This window comes from Hoplias malabaricus, chromosome X2, assembly GCF_029633855.1.
Source record: "Hoplias malabaricus isolate fHopMal1 chromosome X2, fHopMal1.hap1, whole genome shotgun sequence".
Lineage (NCBI taxonomy): Eukaryota > Metazoa > Chordata > Actinopteri > Characiformes > Erythrinidae > Hoplias > Hoplias malabaricus.
The window spans coordinates 12,225,031-12,245,312 of NC_089819.1; the positions used below are offsets into that span (position 1 = coordinate 12,225,031).

General features: G+C 39.0%; 1 protein-coding gene across 2 annotated transcripts in view; it reads right to left on the reverse strand.

Annotated features, from left to right (window-relative positions):
- The window catches only part of LOC136677177 (reticulon-4 receptor-like), a 99,142-nt gene that overhangs the window by 14,016 nt on the left and 64,844 nt on the right, over positions 1-20,282 (reverse strand). The window contains exon 1 of one of the 2 annotated variants that reach the window (XM_066654618.1): positions 1,246-1,320. The exons of the other annotated variant lie outside the window; for it this stretch is intronic. Within the exon in view, the coding sequence (XP_066510715.1) occupies positions 1,246-1,306 (61 nt within the window). The 5' untranslated portion in view covers positions 1,307-1,320. Of the gene's footprint in view, positions 1-1,245; positions 1,321-20,282 lie in introns of those variants that run through there. 2 annotated transcript variants of the gene reach the window in all.

Sequence of the window (20,282 nt, forward strand, 5' to 3'; positions counted from 1 at the left end):
ATCTGCCGCCTTTATCTATGGGGGAGCATTAGCTACCAAATGATAAACTAAACAAATGAGTTTAGAGACATAATTCATATTATTCCATTACATCCATCATCACTTCGTCTCATTATGCTAGCTGTCATGCTGCGGTGCTAATTGGCTATGTTTCAAAACAAAGCTATCATTCTTATCAGTCTCTACCATATTTAACTTGTGTCTGTCTTACTGAGAATTAGTTCATAGCTTTTAGGTTTAAACCTAATGCTTCAAGTTTGTTGTGAGCAAGTTTAAGATGACCCCATTTTTTTAACCCCTTCTTCTTGGAACCCAAAACTCAAACTTAGCTGTCTCAGCTAAGGTCTTCGTGCCACAGCGGATATGTACGAGGACCAGAGTGCAGGGTTGTGTGGCCCTGTTTGGTTGATAAACTGGGTTAAATATTTAAAAAGAGAGGAAACATGCTGAAAGTATCCAATAAACATAAAAAAGTATGCTGGAATTCACTACCTCAGATTGTAATTGGGAAAGTTGTGGGAAATTACAAACAAAATGCCAAACAAAGGATGTTTTTCTAACAGGTAAAAGAACAAAAATTAAGCCGTTCTCTTTTTTTCTTAAGCTCTAAAGTATTTTCTTTTTCTCATCTTTTGCTCTATTTTTTATTTTTCTTTTCTGTCCTTTTTGCACTGGTATCTGTTTTCTCTGTTTTTTTTCTCTGTTTTGTTCTCTTTCCTATGCTTTCATTTTCTGACATTTCCTTTTTTTCTGTTCTCTTTTGTCCCAGTTACCAGCTGATCCTCTACAAATGTGCAACATTTTCTCAGGGGGTCTCTGGGTCCAAATAGCCATCCCTACAGCTGAGCATACTTTGGGCAATCACCCCAGAGCATTATGGGATTTGGAGTTTTTCTCCAGAGGAGCGCGGCTGCTGCTCCTTGCTGGTAGCATGCTGCACCGAGCCACCCTTTACACTTCAGGGTAGTTATACATCTGAGGCTGTCTGTTCAGTTATAAATTTACTGGATGCTGAGGCTCCAACAGGAAACTCGAGTTCATCAACTTCCAGTACCTCTTGCTGCAGTAATCTCTGAAAGTGTTTTTCTTGGTTATATAATCCTGTAGATAGCTTGTTCTAATTGGGACTGTGCAGTGGCTTTGGCAGAAACATGCCATCCATTTCCAGTGTTTGCTTGAGTGGTCATATGGAGTAATTCTCTTCAATGCTTCAGTGGGAAGTGTTTGTTTAAGTCCTGTACTTACCTCTGACTGTGTGTGTAAAGCAGAGTCTGAGCACGATGAACTCGGTTGTGATGCCATGCATCGTTAGCCTCTCTGCATGCTCTTCTGGGTACCTTTGTTTAAGGCGGCTAAAGAGATTGTTATTGTTGCCACCTGTGGAATGGACTGTACCTCTGCAAAGCTTGCAGATTCCAGCAGCTTGGATTGAACAGTGTTTGGAAAATCCAAAGCATTTCTATGTCTTCAAAGTGGAATCTTGTTTTTTTTTTAAACAATTTTTCACTGAGCTACCACCACAATTATTATACACTCCTACGGAAATGTCTGTATGGCATTTGAAGCACCACAAAACATATCTTTCATATATTTCAATGTGATTTAAAGTTACAAAAACAGAGTTTGGAATTTTTTTGGAATATTTTTTAACTTGTCCAACCATGTATGTCCAATCATCCAGTCATGAAATTTGGACTGACAATGACAATCACAATGTCAGAATGAAAATGAAATGACAATATTGTCTACTATTTCTCACAACATTTTACAGCAGTTTCAGTTTGAATGCCTGTGCTGCTCCTTGTACTAATCTATCCTAAAGTTTGCAGATTTGGTTGCTTTGTATTTTCTGTTGTAATTCCGAGTTTGATCTTAACTAAGCTGATCAACGTTAGTTTGTAAAGTGTCGTAATACTCCTGAAAGCTCCAAGTAAGTTGGTAAGAAACTTAACATAAGCTTTGGGACAAAAGCACAACAACTTCACAACTGTCTCGGTACAAACACGCGTAAGCTGAATGCATGATGGATGAGCAACAAAAGTGCTGTACTGACAGAACAGTGTGCTACAGAGGTGTCAGATTGAGGAGAGAAGTTTCAGGAAAGTGAACAAAAACCCCTCTAACTCTAATGATCTGACTGAGGAAATAAAAACACTGCAAACTTTTAGCGTTATTCCATTTCGCAGTGCTCTGGTAGGGAGGAAAATGGAGTAATGAGGCAATAAACAATAATCATTGATTTTTTTCCAAGCTTTGGGTCTTATGGTACAAATTGTTATGGAATATAAATTGTGATTTTATTGCTGCTGGAAATAAAGGAAAACAAACAAACGAAAAATGGAAAACCTGTTTAGCCATTCTGAAGAGGCTTTGTAAGGGAAGCACAAAGGCGAAGAAATGCAAAAGCCCTGTTGTAATATAACAAGCTGTTTGGTCCAGGAAAGAAGCACCAAAAATAAAACAAATTGAAGCAGCCTTTTTAGTGTGCCATTCATTTTCCAAACTACTGACTTTGTAATGAGTGAACTATTTGATGCTTATGCAGAAAATTGTTCTAATCGTCTGGTCTAGACACTTCCACTTGTGTTTCGATTTGACTTGATCTTTCTGCATTATTTAGTTTTTTTATGGCTGTCCAAAAGGTTTCATCAGAGAGAATTGGCTTTTTTTTTGTCCAGAGATGACTGGGGTGTGTGAAAGCCATACAAATCCTGGTAGAAAATAAGCTGGAGGGACTGAGGTGAGGGCCTGAATCTAGGGCAGATTTTTCACCATTTAGCAGGCCACTGAACCAAGACTGAATGCAAAATGGCTACTGTATAAAAACTATCCACCTCTGTGTGTCCTTTGCTCTATATTTTGCTCACCTGATCATTTATTACAGACGCACAGACATTAAAATGACAGCCATATCTAACTAAAAAGAAATAAGAAGGAAAAAAAACAAGTATCAATCCTCATTCCCTTTCCTGCCGCTAAGAAGGCTTTACACTAGATACTGGAACACTGATATGCAGATTTGACTGTATCAAGGAATATAGACATTACAATCGTCAGACACTGATGTTAGCATTTGAAGACTTCTCCTACCCTTCCCAGGTATTAGGTAGAACTCCACAGCCCAACTTTAGATGCGTTATACCCCTCTAGCCCATTTGGCACTGGTCATGGTAAAACAGGTTCTTCAAAACTTAGTACATAAAATACCTAAAGTAGCAGTCCAGATATCCCTAATATATCTACCTTGTGATTGGTAGTTTACATTTAGCTATCAAGCTCCCATCCACTGGTGGTGCTGTTTCAATAAATCCACACTGTCTGTTATGTAGCTTACCCAAAGAATAATTACAAATACAGTGCTGTAAATTGTGGAGAAAGTTATGCAAGAGAAAATCCTGCCATTTCTAAGCTTATGGATTTTTGAGTTAGATTAAGCTGAGGCTTAGGGTAGTGTTTTGAATTATGGCTAGGGTTATACACAAGACAAGTTTATGCCTATTGTTTATTGTTTGTATGTTTAAGATTATGGTTTTGGTTGTGGTATGGTTTAGGATTAAGTTCAAGGCTGATTTTCATGTGCATCCATTATATATTTTGTCCACATTGGATAGGACTGATCTTTTAATATCATATGTATAAATGCACTTTAAGACCTGGCTGCATGGTGTCCTAAAACTCATGTGCAGCTGCTTCAAAGATCCCCAATCTGTTGGCACTGTGCCCAGGCAAACGCTTGTGTCCACAACAGGTGGACCTTAAATAGACATCAGTCAGTAGAAGAGTTGTTGGACGTATGGTACAAGAATGAACATATGGCTTGTTTACCTTGCCAAATTAATAATAAAAAAAAGCCCTTAACTGAACAGGAGCAGAATACTCAGAACCGCAAGCAGCTGTTTTCAAAATATCTACTTCTGCGGACAAACCGAACCCATCAGAACTGTAATGCCTCACTGTGTTTTCTCTTTCCATAAATTAGGCTTCAGCTATGTGCCAAGTGCATCGCTTTCATCCCAGTATAAACAATTCATTTTGTGTTTGAGTTGGGCTAGATGCTGGAAGCTCCCCAACTTCTGTGGAGTGACATCCTGTAGGTGTGTACGGTAATGAGGTTTTGGACGGGCAAGTCAACATGCTAATTCAGTTCAGCGTGGTCGAGTAATTACGCATGCAGTGTGCAGTAGCAGCAGCTGTGATTTTCAGGAGTTACTATATATTTATGAATTATGTCTTCTTCCATATCTTTGGCACACAGCTTTCCAGCCAAAAATGTTTTGAAAATGAACATTTCTTTCATTCAAAATATGATTTTACTAATATAAATAGTGTATTTGTCTAACTAGCTTAGAAAATCAGCCTTGAAACTTCCCTTAAACTTAACTCTAAACCTAACCTTAGAATTACACATAAAGGCAGTTTTTGTTACATACCCATATCCTTCACAGGGCAACACATACACATTCACTCACACCTACGGACACTTTTGAGTCGCCAATTCACTTACCAACGTGTGTTTTTGGACTGTGGGAGGACACACTAACTCCTCACAAACAGTCACCCGGAGTGGGAATCGAATCCGCAACCTCCAGACCCCTGGAGCTGTGTGACTGCGACACTAACCTGTAAAAACCCTGTGCAATCATTTCAGTCAGACCAGACAAAATGATTGGTGGCTTTCCTATCTGTCTGATCTACCTACGTCATCCTGTCCACGTGCAGAGACTGAAAACAGAGGTAGAAATTGCTTCCAACAAAAAACCAGAGTGAACATGGGAGAACACACCAAACTCCTCACAGACAGTCATCCAGAGTGGGGCTCGAACCCACAACCCTAGGGTCCTGAAGCTGTGTGAGTGACACTACCCGTGCCACACCAAGTGAACATGTGATGATTTGGGACCTGAACATGTTTTTATTAGTGCAGTGTTTCTTGTTCAGTAGAACACAAATATTAGAAGGGAATAAATAAATTCTGTTGTGTGCGTGTGTGTTTGTGTGTGTACTGCTTCTACAATCTCTTATGTTTGGAGTGAGATGTCAGCTCAGGGTTTTAAAATACATCAGCATTTGGCTGTGGGGCAGTGGGATGGGGAAACAATGGTTTGGACATGCAGTGTAAATGAATATGATTCTACCCAAAGTGCTATTGAAATCTAGGGGATCCCCAGGGGTGCTGTGGTCTAAGAATTGGACCAAACATTAGGAGATTGCTGGTTGATTCGCCATTTATATATCAGATATCCAAGGCCAGGAGTCCAGGACAGTACAACTGGCTCCGTTTTCTGGGTTTATAGGATGCCTTCCCCCCAACCCTCCCCATTACACAAGCTCAGAGCTGGCCAGTGCAAGCATCTGTTGAATGACATGGCAGATTTGGGCAGTTGGGGTTGAAATGCCCAGCGGTGTTAGCATCGGTTTGAAAAGAAGGGGTAGTTGGCTTCCCATGTCTGAGAGGAAGCAGGTGCTTGGCTTCAAGCTCCCAGGTCGGTAGCATTGTGTGTGAGAGAAGAATGCAATTACATATTTTACAGTCACCCACACAGCCATATTCACACTGGGATATTTATGCAAATGTCCACTTAGGTGGCACCAGTATTAATACCAGTCCATTGCAGACTTTTTTGTGCCATTTGTGACATATATGGAAAGAAAACCCTCATACTGCCAGGATCCATTGGTGCCTGCAGACTGTGCCATCAGCCATAAAAGCTGCATTTTGCGGGGACTCTGTCTTCCTGTAGCCAGCACCTGCATATCATATTTCGATGAACTCCAGTGCAAAGTAGCTGAGTGGCACAGTGGAGCTGTCAGCTGTCAATATTTAACTCTTGTGATGAAGTGGCTGAGGAAGAGCCGTGGTGTAGATGCCACTCTCTGTGGTCACGAAGCTGGTTAGATGATACGGCTCAAGTGTGTCATAGCCAAAACACCATACAGGGAAAGTGCTCACTTTATTGCCTGCAGACAGCTGTGATTAGGTATTCAGCTCTGCCTTGGACAGCTCTCTTGTTACCTTAAATGGTTATGGCCTTGTTTTTAGGCTACAGAAAAATTCCCCTTCATATGTATAGCTTTGAAAATACACTTTTCTAAAGATACTACAAAGAGAAACGGCTGCTATCTGATTGTCACGGGTTCCCAGGTGGAGCTCTGGCGCTTTTCTCTATTCAGACCTATCTTGTCTGCCTAATAACTTATTTCTAGACATTTATATGGCTTATTTTAAGTCATTGCACTGTGGAGAGGAATACTAGAAGGGGATAATATGATTTACCATTGCAATAAGATCATTCCACTTCATGGTGTCACTTCATATAAGAATTGTTCTTTTTCAACCCTTTTCAAACTCAAGGTAGGTTTATAATTCTGAATCAACAGCAAACAAGACAAAACCCACACGTATACACTGAGTGATCAACTGGATAAGGAACATCTACCTTGTGTCTACACTCATTGTCCATGTTGTCAGCTCCACTGAAAATACATGACCATTAGTTGCTCTGCATACTTTTTAATCACTAAATTGGACAGTGAGTGTAGATAGGTATTCATAATCCAGTGTTTGTTCAGTGAAATACACACACACACACACTCATATTTCCCCCTACTGGCAACTCTAATGTACAGTACCAGTCAAAAGTTTGGACACATCTCATTAGGCATTGGTGGAGCCGGGCTATTCACTGTAGAGAACTGTGTACCAGCCCCTACCTCTGCACAACCAAAGATATGGTCTCAAACACATTAAGAAGGCAGTTCTACAAATTAACTCTTGACGAGGCCACAGTTGTTCACTAAAAAAAAACATGCCAGGTGACGATCTCATGAAGCTCCCACAAGAAATCCCAAGTATTGTCGCAGTCAAACTCAGCTAATATGGTGAGAAGGTCCCTGGCTTTTGGTCAAGTCAAAAGTGCTACCAGGGTGAGAAAAAAACCCTGGCTTGTGGGCCAATTCAACTCCACACATATGGCGGGAAAAACACTGGTTCAGAGCCGAATGGTCCCCAGCACCATGGTGAAAAAGTCCATAGGTCAGGTCTCAGTAAGTTACTCAAAAGTTCATGGCTTGACCACCGTGATAGAAGATGCCTCATGAAATCTGGCCTAGTCAACTCTACTGCTACCTCAATCCACTCCACTATCGTGGTGAGCTCCCAGCCTGGGTCTTCTCCACTACTCAAGTACTACAATAAGATAGTCACTAGGGCATGGTACTATGGTCAGCTAGTATAGTAGGTCTCAGTATTAAAAGTTATAGAAGGCATTAAAAGTTCAAAACAAAACCAACCACAGATGCATCATAAACAAACCGGATGTAAAGCGGCACAAAAGAGCTCCTAGCATTCTTACACCATACACCCACATCACACACATTGACTTCATCCCCTTCCGATTTACACCACACTCACTCCTACGCCCAGTCCAAATACTGAAACAGCTATTTCCGGATGCTGGCACATATAGAGATTTGATTTTCCACAGTGTTTAGACAGTGTTTAAGATGTGCAATTTTAGACTAGCGTCTTAGTAGAGAGTGGTTTGCATAACCTGCTAATGGCTTGACAATACAATTAGGCCAATAGTCTGTCATCCAGTTCACTCAGTAGCTTACATTAGTTTGTTATATAATCACTTATGTGGTGTAACGTTAAGAATTCTGTTTGTCTCTTTTAAAGGTACAATTTTAATGTGACAACAGATTTCTATTTATAGTCCCCCTTCCCTCTTTCACAGACCTCCCTAGCTGCAGTTCAGCCGCTGGGGAATCAAGATTTCATGATTACCGTAGACACTTTTCCCCCTCCTTCATAAATTTTTCAGAGCTGATGCTAACCTGTACTTGCTGCTCTCAAATATTATGGGCACAACAGTGAGAATTACCCTGAAATGTGATGAGGGCATCTGTGCCCTTCCGCAGTGATGGGAGGTCACTATGTGGCTCGGCTCTGGCATCATGATGCATTGGAGATTCAGTGCAACAACATGCTCCTTCACTTCAATGCTCAAGCTGTCAGTAATTTAAACACTGAGCTATCACTGGATTAGGATCACTTACCTTGTATCTACATTCACTATTTTATCAGCTCCACTAACCATACAGAAGCACTCTGTAGTGGTAGAGTCCATCTGGTTCTCTGCATCCATTGTTAGCCCCCTTTCACCCTGCCCTTCAGTACCCAGGATCACCACAAGACCAGGTATGAGTTGGGTGCCGGATCATTCTCAGTGCTGCTGTGACACTGATGTGGTGCTAGTATGTCGGGATCAGACACAGCAGTGTTTCCTGAGTTTTTAAAATCCTCAGTGTCACTGCTGGACTGAGAAGAGTCAACAAATGAAAACCATGAGCCAACTGCACCCTGTTGGTGACGTCCCATCGCCGCTGAAGGACTAGGGGATGACTAACACAAACAATGAATTTGCTACTACCATCATGTAAAAGCAGACCACTGCATCATCTTGCGAGTTACCAGGTGGTCCTTAATAATTAGTTCTGGATCAAAAACTCAACTCCAATTCATCCCATACTGAATGGGGTAAGGTCAGTCCTGAGGACACAGCCTCCTGGCTCTTCAGCTCAGTGCTGCTAGGGCTTAATACACTGCACTGTAAACGTGAATAAGTTAGCAGATCCTATTAGAGGCCAAAACATCAAGACATGCCTAAAGCAGCTGTATTTGGTGTGTAGATTAATCAGAATTTGACTAGAATGGGCAGAGGTTAGCATGTCTCACAGACTGTATTTGTTTTTAACATGGTGATGAATGCTTGATTATAGTGTATTACCACATTTCCCTGTTAAGCTGCCTTTCAGAACATGCCAAATGAGACCATGTATGAATAATTATCTTACTGATTTCATCTATGTAACATTCAAAGAGCTGTTAATTACTCCAAGATATGGTATTTGAAAAGCTGAACCTGTAATTAGACTGTAGCAATCTGAATAAGGGCCCTGTGGGGCACAAGCATATATTGAAAGATTAGATAAAGACAAATATTTGAATAGACTATATATCCAGATATTTGCAGACTCTCCATCTAATCAGTGTGTTCTGCTTCTTTAAGGTGCACCCACAAACACACATGTTCAGTTGTGTTCATGCACTTTGTATAATTGTCATAGAAAACACTGACCAATGGAATAGAATAGGCTCTGGAGCAGCTGCACTGAGTGCTCAAGGCCAAGCGAATGCCAGAGAAGTGTAAAGACCCTAAAAAGAAAATCACTCCTGCTATTCCTAAAATCACTTCATAGTTACTTTTATGATCACTAAGTGAATTCCGTTCCACTGGTGGCATTGTCTCAGCAAATACACTGTCAAAATCATCTCTTATCTAAGCGCTAATGCTACACAAGCACACAAACATCAGGTTTATTGTTAGGTTTAGGTGTAAGGTTAAGCACAAAATGCTGCTGTTTTTGACATTGTGAAAGTTACAGTTAAGTTTAGGGTTAGATTAGAGTTATTGCCAGGGTTTGGGTTAAGTGTTAGCAATAGTGCTAATCAAGCACAAATGACATTTTATTTATTTGTTTAATTTATTTATTTATTTATGTATTTAAGCTTAACGATGTACAGCTAGGTTGATGGTTAAGCAAAGACTTAAGCCAGATTTTTCAAGCTGAATAAAAAGATATTCAAAATAACTTCCATGATTTATTTAGTACAGATTTTATGAGTGTCATTTATCTGTAGTACATTTTGTACGAGTCCTGGGAATGGTTTTGTAGTAATATATCATCACAGTCCAATCAAAAACACATATCTCCAAAAAGCTAACTTTTCAGGAACAGGAAAAGACTATATTTCTCTGACTGTAACAGTAAAAATAAACCACAGATAACGCGATTTAGACACATTACATTTTACAGAAATGTAAAAATATTTTTATTGGGACATGTCCGAAAGTTTTATATGTAAAACAGACTTGCATGCGTTGCGGATTTCTTTTAGTGGATTCCAATGAACTACATCCACCTCCGTGTAACCAAAGCATGCACCGTATTCCCTGCTATTAATACATGTTTTAGCAAAAGCAGAGTCTATCATTACTATACTTGATACTTATTGTGATTAAATATAGCCTTGCTGATTTAATATTTCACGCGAGTAAACGTGAGGTCATTTACTTTAGCACGGACACTCCATCAGTCCGGGGGAGGGGGGAGATATGTTTTGATGGACAATTCTAGCAGCCAGTAGAGATAATAAAAGTAACTGTGTGGTTTTTCAATTTTTCATTGATGATTTTGATATTCCATCCATACCTTAAAGAATTGTTCATGTAATGTTAAGCCTTTCGGTAAGACTTACTTTCACTTACTTACTTAATTCCATTTATATACGTCAAGCCTTAGTCCATAAAGCATGTTTTGCTGTTAGTGATTTTTAAACAGCTAACAGAGTCTACATTAAATAAGCAGATCAGTGTAGTCTTGTAAATCCTTGCTTGTTCCTCCAGTATTCACTTTTAATCCAAACTCTCAGAAGATGGAATTCCCGGTTTAATGTGAGGAGGTTGTGCCATTGTTGACATGCTCTTCCCCTATACTGAGAGCATGATGCAAAAGTACAGTAACATATAAAAGACTTCCAAAAATAGATGAGGGAAGCCAAAGGCAGAGTGGAGCAATCTGAAAGAAGGGGGATGTAAGGTTTTTTTTTTTTTTTTTTAATAAAAATGTCTCCTGAGTAGAGATACTGCATACTTTAAGCCATGCAGTGGAACACAACTGCTAAATGTTTCATTTAGACCTGCAAAATTAATAGCATATTAATTGTTACTGCGCTCGGGTCTCGGCAGTATGCTAATCAGGAAATCTAATCTTGCTTGCCGCTTTTGATGTGAATAATAGTTGAATGATAATTTGTTGCCGTCATAAACCTTGAGGAAATATCTTAGGAGGCTTGGCATCAAGCCTTACAGAGCCCATATGCTAATATCCTCAATAAAAATGTATCTCATTTGTGTGGAAATACATAATGTGACGTGGAAATGTACAGCTAATGTGCTCACCTGCTCATATTTACCAAGTATGATGATTAAATAATGACCCAAAATGTCTATCATGAACAGGTATGTTAACAGGGGGGCAAGGGGTGGGGGGGCAGCCCTAACATTGAGCTGTTTAGCAGAAGAAATGTGATGAGGCTCTATACAGTGCCTTTAGGATGAGTTGGTGTGGGGCTTGCGATACAGAACTAAGCATCCATCATTGGTACTTCACTTCAGTACTACTCTCATGGATGATTGCAATAAAATTCAAAAAGTTCAAACATAGTCTTAAACCTTCAGAAAAAGCCAAGTAAATAGCAGCCAACTGTCTATTCATCCCCTTGATTTCCACTTGATAATGGTTGTATAGTGTGCCTCTGACTGGAAATGCAAAGAGAAGTGTGTCTTTTTGTGGGGAATGTCTGACTGATGTGTTAAATGTGAAAAACGAGTTCTTCTAGTTCTACGATGTTCAGATATTTCAATAGAAGAACATTTTTCGTTGCTATTTAGACCTGTTTTTTTAGAAAGGTGCTGTATTGAACCATATGCATCGTATTATCAATCAATCTAATGAACAATGCAAATTGCTAATAAAAGAAGCATCTTTTCCAAGAGTGTAGAAATGGATCTTGACTTAGGTTTAAGGCTCCAGGAGATGCCTTTTAGAAAAGTGGTAAGGGACCTGTCCATTATGAGCACGGCTCTTTAAATTTTAAAGAGGCTATTCACACTCACACATCTCACCATCTTTACAACCTTATTTTTTATTTATTTATTTAAAGATTCAGGCATTGACTGCTTCTTCTGTGGCACCACTGCAAAGAGCACTTTTTTTTTAATTTTTTTTTTTTAGCACCTCCAGTTTAAAGAGCACGGGAGATTTTTGCCTGCACTTTAATTTCTCCCTCTGATTGCAGCCGCTCTGTCCTTGACTAAGACAGTGCATGCAATGAAAACCTGGGTCTTTTCTACCCAGAATACCAGCATGACGGCCTTGGAAAGTGCAGAGAATTGTCAGTGCTTCTTTCAAACATGAAATAAGACACTGAACATTCTGGTTATGGCTGAAAACAAAATAATGGAATTTTGATTCTTGTTATTGTTCTGCTCTTGCTTTGTTGGGGGTAAAGGGCTTTGTTGACATGATTTGTCATTTACTGACAGTAAAATCAAAGGATTAACTATGCTTAGCATAAGCTCTTAAAATTGAAAAAGTACATTAAATGTCTATGTAATTCATGCATAATGGCTACTTAATTGCAAATGCATTTGGGTAATCGCATGTGAATGGTGTAGCAGAATAAAATGAATAACTTGCAGCTCCTGAGTATGAATAAGAAAGACTTAGAAATATCTGTAGAGGTGAACAATGTAAGTTTCTTACATTAGCAGAGGTACTCAACGTTGATGGTCATATCCCTCCTGCTGAGCTTTTAAATTTGCAGATCTCAGGCCAATGGCCACTGTAGTAATCAGTGCTATCTCCATATGCTCTGCATCTCCAAGGCCAAAGTAAGCTTAAAGCACAACCATTTGTCCTTTTTTTTTGAGGTCCCCCCTTAATTGTATAGCAAATGAGCCATCATACTGTTATCTGAACCATTAAAAAGATGTTCCTCCCTTTTCCGCTGGATTGACTAACTGTCTCCCCCTCTCTCCCACAGCTTTTATTAGCAATAAAATTCAATTTGGAGTTTGTGAGGTTGCCAGCCTTGAGGCTGGAAAAATGCATTACCCCAGAATAAAAGGGAAATGGGAAGTAATCATTCAGTGCCGTATGATCTGAGAGCCTCTCCATCATTACAGCCGAATTATCTGCCTGATACAGCTAGTGTGTGTGAGCCGTCTTTGTTCTGAAGCCTTTACATCACGTATCATATCTTGTTACAGATTGCCGCTGTCGTAACAAAAAACACATATCTCAGAATGGGAGCTTTAGAAGACCCCATCATGGAAAACTAAACCTTCATCTATTTGTTGAAACATTAAAAAGTTTTACTGTTAATGTCCCAAAACATTTGAGTCATTTATTTATTTTTTTATTTTTTTCAAATTGATGTCACCACTTTCCAACCATTCAGTAGTTCAATCTCCACCCAACAACATATACAGTGAAACCTTTACTTACGAGTGAATCAACTTACACATTTTCCAAGATACAAGCCGTCACTGGGTCGATAATTTTTATTTTTTTTTGCTTTATGATGCGAGCCGAGATCTGAGTTATGAGCAAGTGAGCTTATGGTGTCGTATCACTGTTTTTTGTAGCATTGTAGCATTAAGTGTGTAGCGAGTAAGTTAAATGAAAAGAAAAACTCCCCCAACATCCTCCGCCAATCTCCTCCACATCCACCAGCATCTTTAAGGTAAATACAGAACCAGTGTATTTCTTTACATTCTTTTTTATTATGTATTATTATTATTTATACATTATCTGTTATTTATCTGTAAGTTTTTCTTATTTTAAAACATGTAACAAAAACTTGGTGTGGTTTTTGGGGCTGAAATGGATTAATAACATTTCAATTCATTTTAATGGGGAAATATTATTTGAAATATGAGCAGCTTGGTCACAGAACGAATTAAACTCGTAAGTCAAGGTATTACTGTATCTGTCAACATCAAGGGCAGTGACATGTGGAAGCACGTAGCCATGGAATGTTTGTTATAAGGGCAGCAAAACTAGGGAAAATGGAGGATTTAGTTTTAAAATCTAGTTTTACATAATGTAACCTAACAAGATCTCCAAAAATAATACATACACCCCTGAAAATGAACAGCCCAGAGTTTTGAATAGTGTTGGAGTTAGGGTAAAGACAAATGTTTCAGGGTAGAAGTCAGAAAAAGTACATGTGCGCTACATTCAAAAACATATTGTACAAAGTCTGGGAATAGCATTTTAGTCCATTATTTCAACATTACTTCAGTGTTCATTTACATCCACAAAGGCAGACCAACACAAGTGCCCAGAGCTCTTAAGTGGAAAGATCTGCATTAAATATATAATGATTGCAGAAGAAATGTTCTAGCAGGTGTTCATAAACGTTTAACATTAAATATATTATTCCAAGTGCATTCAGTGCATTTGGATTGGTTCTAGTGCTCCATCTGTCACAAAATAAAAGGGAGAGAGAGAGAGAGAGAGAGAGAGAGAGAGAGAGAGAAGGGCATGATAATATTCTGGGGTGGCCCAGAGCCTGAGTTGATGTCTTACCATTCATTCTTTGAGTTACAAGATTGCCCTTAACTTGAGACTTTATTTTGTTTAATTTTTTTTTTATTAGTTTTGTATCACTAATTGGGTTGAGAGAAGGACTCGAGACATTTGCTGCAGTGACCTGAAGCCATGTACTTTGCCGTCCTCAAAGGGAAAGGCTGCATTTTCTGGCTGAGCTGTTCCTACTGACGCTCATCTTCGTAAGTAAATGTCAGACTGAGTCTTCTAATATTACCACACTGAGCGCCAGGACCCAGCCCTGGTCTTTCCCTGTGTAATTTCCGGCTGAAACACAGTGTGCGGAGTGTAAAATATTTCAAATAGAGCGGCCATATATCATTCGGTCATTCGCTCGTATCGAAATGACATGGTGTCAGAGTGTCAGTATGTCATGACCAGTGCAGTGACACATTGATACCAGTGTAGGGAAGTGAAAGTGTGTTCAGGCTTTCAAGACATAACAAGGCTTAGAACTTAAGTATATATATGTAGTACAGTCATCACTGAGCCACTGTCTTCACACATTCTTTGACATTGCATACGGTTGTAGGTAATACACCATTTAATACCTTTCAACTGAAATATAAAACCAAACATTTCAGACCAGAGGGAAAGTGGAACACCTTCAGGTGTCCCATCTTAAGAGCAGAAGAGTTAGTACAGAGAGGTGTGTGTACACTTAAAGCTAAATCACAGTTGATGTGGGTCTTATGGCGGTGATGTTTTGAATTAGTCGTCCTCGTCTCCCCCAATTCCACAGGCTTGTGCTCTGCTGGAGCACTACGCTGACAAAGCAGACAAGTGGCAAATGTGTGTCATCAACAATCTCTTCAGTGTAAGGGAGACTGGGGTGCAGCCAAAAAAAGGAAACACTAAAAATGAAGCAGGGCGTGTCAGAGTGTTCCTTTTCCTGTTTTTATTTTAAGACTCTGATGCCTAAAAATATATATATATATATATATATATATATATATATATATATATATATATATATATATATATATATAGTTGTTTTTATATTTATTTATATAGTTTAAATTAATATAAGATGGTGACCCTTACAGGAATATAGAGTCAGAGATGTCTGACAGCTGTCTGTCAAAACAGACATGAGGTTTTTCATTTCATCACAAAGCAGCAGTGAGATAATTGTTAAAATAAAATTTTTAGTTTAGTATATTTAGTTTTCTTTTTTTTTATTTTCTTCCCCTAAGTGTAGACTATGGATAAAGAATGCTCGTTCTTGGTTTTCCTGTGCTAAAAACAGCACTCTGCTCCTGGAAACCCACCATTCATTCATATTCAGGTATTCGTCATTATAAAAGTCCTTGAATAAATAAAGCCTAAAACAGAATAACACACAAAAACACCCTATTTCCAATGAACAGTGGCAAGTTTGACCACCTCCATGAAGTTCTGGTTATCCCGGTATAGGCTGTGCCTTTAGTGAGCCCTCAGATAAGCACAGCTTCACTCTCTAGCTCTGAGCTGCAGAGCTCTGTGAGGAAAGCAGCCTGGAGATTGGGGTTTAAAGCAGATATAAGAATATAAGTATATTTGAATATTTGTGAATTTTCCTGCTGAAGCCCCAAAGCCCTAGAAATGGTATTCAGAACAGCCCTAGACAGAATACAGCCAAAAGACTAAACTTGTTTGGGTTTAACTGGATTTTGTGAAGTCGAAAATGCAACCAGCCTCTGAGCTCAAATAATGGAGGTATGAAAATATAACCCTGCACATGTCTTTAAAGGACCACTATAGGGGGAGGGGGGCTGGTGTTTTCCTACCCTCCTCCAAATGTTAGTGCAGTTTCTGCAGTGCTGTTCCTGGAGTAAGAACAGCAAAGGCTCTATTCTCCCCATCACAATGGTTTTTAAAACTGTTATTTAAAAAAAAAGTCATAGTGTTTCTTTACAAAGTAAAACAAAAAAAGTCCCTCAAATAATGGAAACTGTAACAAAGGTTAAATGTACACATCAAAGAGTGTTTCCCTAGACAGGGATTAAGCCTATTTCTGGACTACACAGTGGTTTGAATTGTGGTTTTCCATTGAAAGGAGGATATAGTCCAGCAGTAGGCTTAATCCCTGTCTGGGAAACAACCTAAAAAGTCTGGTCTCAATATGAAATTGCATGTGTCTGACTAAAAGGCTGTTCCAATGATTCATACAATGTGTAGAAAATATAGTTCATCATTCATAAATGTACACGTGAACTTCTGATGCCCACCCATCGAAAAAATCAGTTTAAATCTGCTCCTAAGAATAAGTCTTATCCCAAACCTCTTAAGAAACCTCACTACAAGGAGTGGGAACACTCAGGGGCTTTGTACAGCTTTCCTGGCACCATATGTAAATTATGTTCTGTTGGTATTAGTGTTCTACTCCCTAAATAGTGCCCTACTCCTTAAATAGTGCACTTTACAGATTTATAAATATAATGCTACACCACTACATTTTGTACTATAGGGTGAAGGAACATATTTGTGATATAGCCCTTTTATCAGTTTGGACAATACACAACTATAAACACACACAATTGTATAGGGAACTTGTGAAGGCTACGATGTAGACTCAGCGTTGAGTCAAAGCAGAAAGCCATATTTCACATAGCACTTTACCACCAGCGAGGAAATGGCATGGTTCCAGTTTGTAAACTAAATTTGAAACCATTCGACATGTTTCTACCGACACAAACAGAGCACAACCTCGTAAAAGATAAACAGTCTAGTGAGGAAATCTTCCTGCCGTGTGTGACGTAAACATCTCTTTTATAGTGGACGGTTGAAGTCAAACCATGGACACAGATTCCAGCATCCGGCATGAGCAGTCAGGAACCCAGGACTGGATCCTAGAATATATGGACAGGACAGGATAGAGACACAACATAGAGAAACATCCATGCCCATAACAAGCGGGGTCTTTAGCACGAACTGTGACGTTATTCATGGGCATGTTGAGATTCAGTAAATCAAAACAGAGCTCAGAGCCTCAATCACAGCATTATTGCCCAGTGGAGCTGGACAGGGTCATTTATAATGTTTCATATAAATAAATAATAGGAAATAAACCAGGAACATGCTCTGTTTTTGTGTGTTTCTGGGGCTGTGTTTGGCTCTGCGTTAGTTACGTTACTCTGCTGTTCACAAGCTCAGCCGGACCACTCAGAACTCTGCAACATTTACACACGTATTATATCTCTCAGAGAGTGGAGGACTGCTGAATTTGTCTTATTTTGTGCAAGTGTGTGTTTTTGCCTGAAAATTTGTAAAGGGAAGTGGTGGGGACTCATTTTGTAGACATTTTAAGAATTGTAATTCTTAAAATCAACAAAATTTCTCCTTTGTTCTTTGGTTGTAGATCATTTAGCATTTATTTTTAAATAAACTGAACAAGAAAAACTCTGATGCCGGTGTTATATATATATATAATGAACAAAACATTGTGCTCCATTTTTAATTTCTGTATTTATTACCTGCCCTCCATATTTTCTGTACAGCACAATCACATAATAAAAAAACACACGTAAACAAAGACACTGATATGAAGCACCAAAGCTACTCCAGACCTTCAAATGACAAGGGTATGTATTTTGGGCTTTCCTGTTTTTGAAGTGCCAAAAACACCTCTGTGACAGTGGCTATATGGCTAATGGCAGTCCAGCAAATCTAGGCTTGCCTAGTTTCTCTTTGCTCTTGTTTTTTATCTGAGGCTATATTTTCTGTTCAATATGTTTTCTATACTTTTCGGTGAGACTGAGAAGTTCATGCCCTGTTTTACTCAGTGATACTGAATATACAGTATGTTATTGGATTGGCGTTTGCCATTCATTAAGACTAAATAAAGTCATGCCAAAAGGACACAGTGTTCTGTTTTCATTTCTCTCTATACCAAGCAAAAACATTCCATGCTGGAATACAAACAGTCTGTGAGGTTTTGTCAGGGTGATTCAAATCTGGACCTCATTTTAAAGTGGGCAGTTTTATCTGGACATTGTCTACCCTCTGAAATGCTCTTATAGCCTTTGGCGAACATGTTCCTGGCTGGAGCAGAGCAGTCTTTCGCCTCCAAGACAAAGGTTTTAGCTCTTTTTTGAGACTGTAACTGTGGAAATATAAAGGTTGACGCGTTCTGACATTTGCCTACAATGATGTGTGGTCAGTTCGAACAGGTTTTCAGCTCCTTTGTTGCATGGGTCACTGTGCCTGTATTAGAGCAGAGCCTTACAGCTCCTCAGGTGATCCAAGTTCATATTTCCTTCTGGTTTTCCCACTTTTAAAAAACAAATCATTAGTCACTAATATTTGTTGATCAGCCAAAACATTTAAATAACTTTGTAGTTCAACAGGTACAGTCTGTATACTTTGTTAGACCACATACACTTTTTTATTTGCTCAAGACCCCTACAGGACCACCACAGAGCAGGTATTATTTTGGGTGTGGATCAGACACAGCACTGATGCAGGAGGTATTAAATCGCTCATTGTCACTGCTGGACTGAGAATAGACCACCTACCAAAAATTTCCAGTCTACAGCATCCTGGGGTATTGTTCTGGGGTTTGTATCCTGGAGTCCACTGTTTAGTAAAAACATACTAATGTAGATTTACTTGATGTGAGAACGTTTGAAGTTTTTACAGTCATAAAGAGGTCTACGACAAGTAATCAGTTATTGATTTCAGTGATATACATAATGAGCTGTTGGCTGTGAAGCACTTTATCAGTTGGTGATGTCACCACAGTGAGCAGCAGGAAACATTGGAAACGTGGTTGAAGCTACTCCTGTTATGTGTAACGGAAGCCTTCTAAAGTACATGAGCACTTTACATTGATGTCTTCCAGGAAGGCACTTTAGAAGAGAGATTTACTTGGCATAGGGGTGTGACAGTAGTGCCTGACCACTTGAGAGGAAGGTAGCTTGTGGTAATGAATAACATTTAGTCAGCTATGTTGTTCTTTTACTGTGCTGCTAAAACCATGGGCAAGAACTACTTTGGGGAAACTCCAAAACTATGAACATGGAAATTGATGTGCAAAATGATGCAGAGATCTAGATGTGATGACAGAACAGACCAATGGCTTCAAAGACATTTGAGTTTATTGAAAATGGGAAAATGGGTGCCATGGCTCCATACAGGTCTTAAACTATGACCAAGGGTCTGGACACCTTAAGGTCAATTATAGCTGCTCAATGCCTTCCTATCTTTTCAACAGCAAATATACTAGTTGCTATATGGATATATAGTGTATATAGAGTATTTGTCAGGTAGATAATCTACAAATTGATAGTGTAGTGTGACACCTCTGCCTCTTCCAGTTAATGACACTGGATATTTGTTCACAGAGGAAATGAGGGAGCAAACAAAAAAAAAAAAAAAAAAAACAAGATCAGAGAGCCGAAGGAATATGAAGAAAATGCAGTTTCTACTTCTCGTTTCTCAATTTCTGGGTTCCCACTGAACTGAGCTGCAATTCATTTTCATTTAAAGGAACAGGGAACTGGTCATTGTGAACAGGGCTGTTAAGACCAGGTGTTATATCCTTGTGGTATTTTGACCAAAGCATATCACATATATTAAGACGCCATAAATGTTTTCATTTGTGGAAAATGGGCATTAAATATCTCCTTTAAAATTCATAGGTACCTTATGGACTAAGCCAATGTGATAATGTGTTATATTGGTTACAGATATTCTGTTAAAGATGTTATGGAACATGGCTTAAAAAAATAAAAATAAATTATATACTTCCTTTAGAATGTATTCCACATGTAATTATAATTGTAAATATGAAATTAATATAATTACAAATGCATTTATGAAGCGTAACCTATGCAGAAGCTATAGATAGTGATGTTGATGTTTTTTTAGACCGTAAATCTGGAGGGAACATTTCTGCTAGAACACAAGTACCGCTGTGAATATTTTTTCTACTGATTCAAATTTGGTTTCAACTGGGTCTCAAAGGCAATAGGACATTGTGTACCCTCTGAAATGCTCTTGTACCCCTTGAGGAACATGCTACAATAGGCTGACTTGAATAGAGCATTCTTTCACCACCC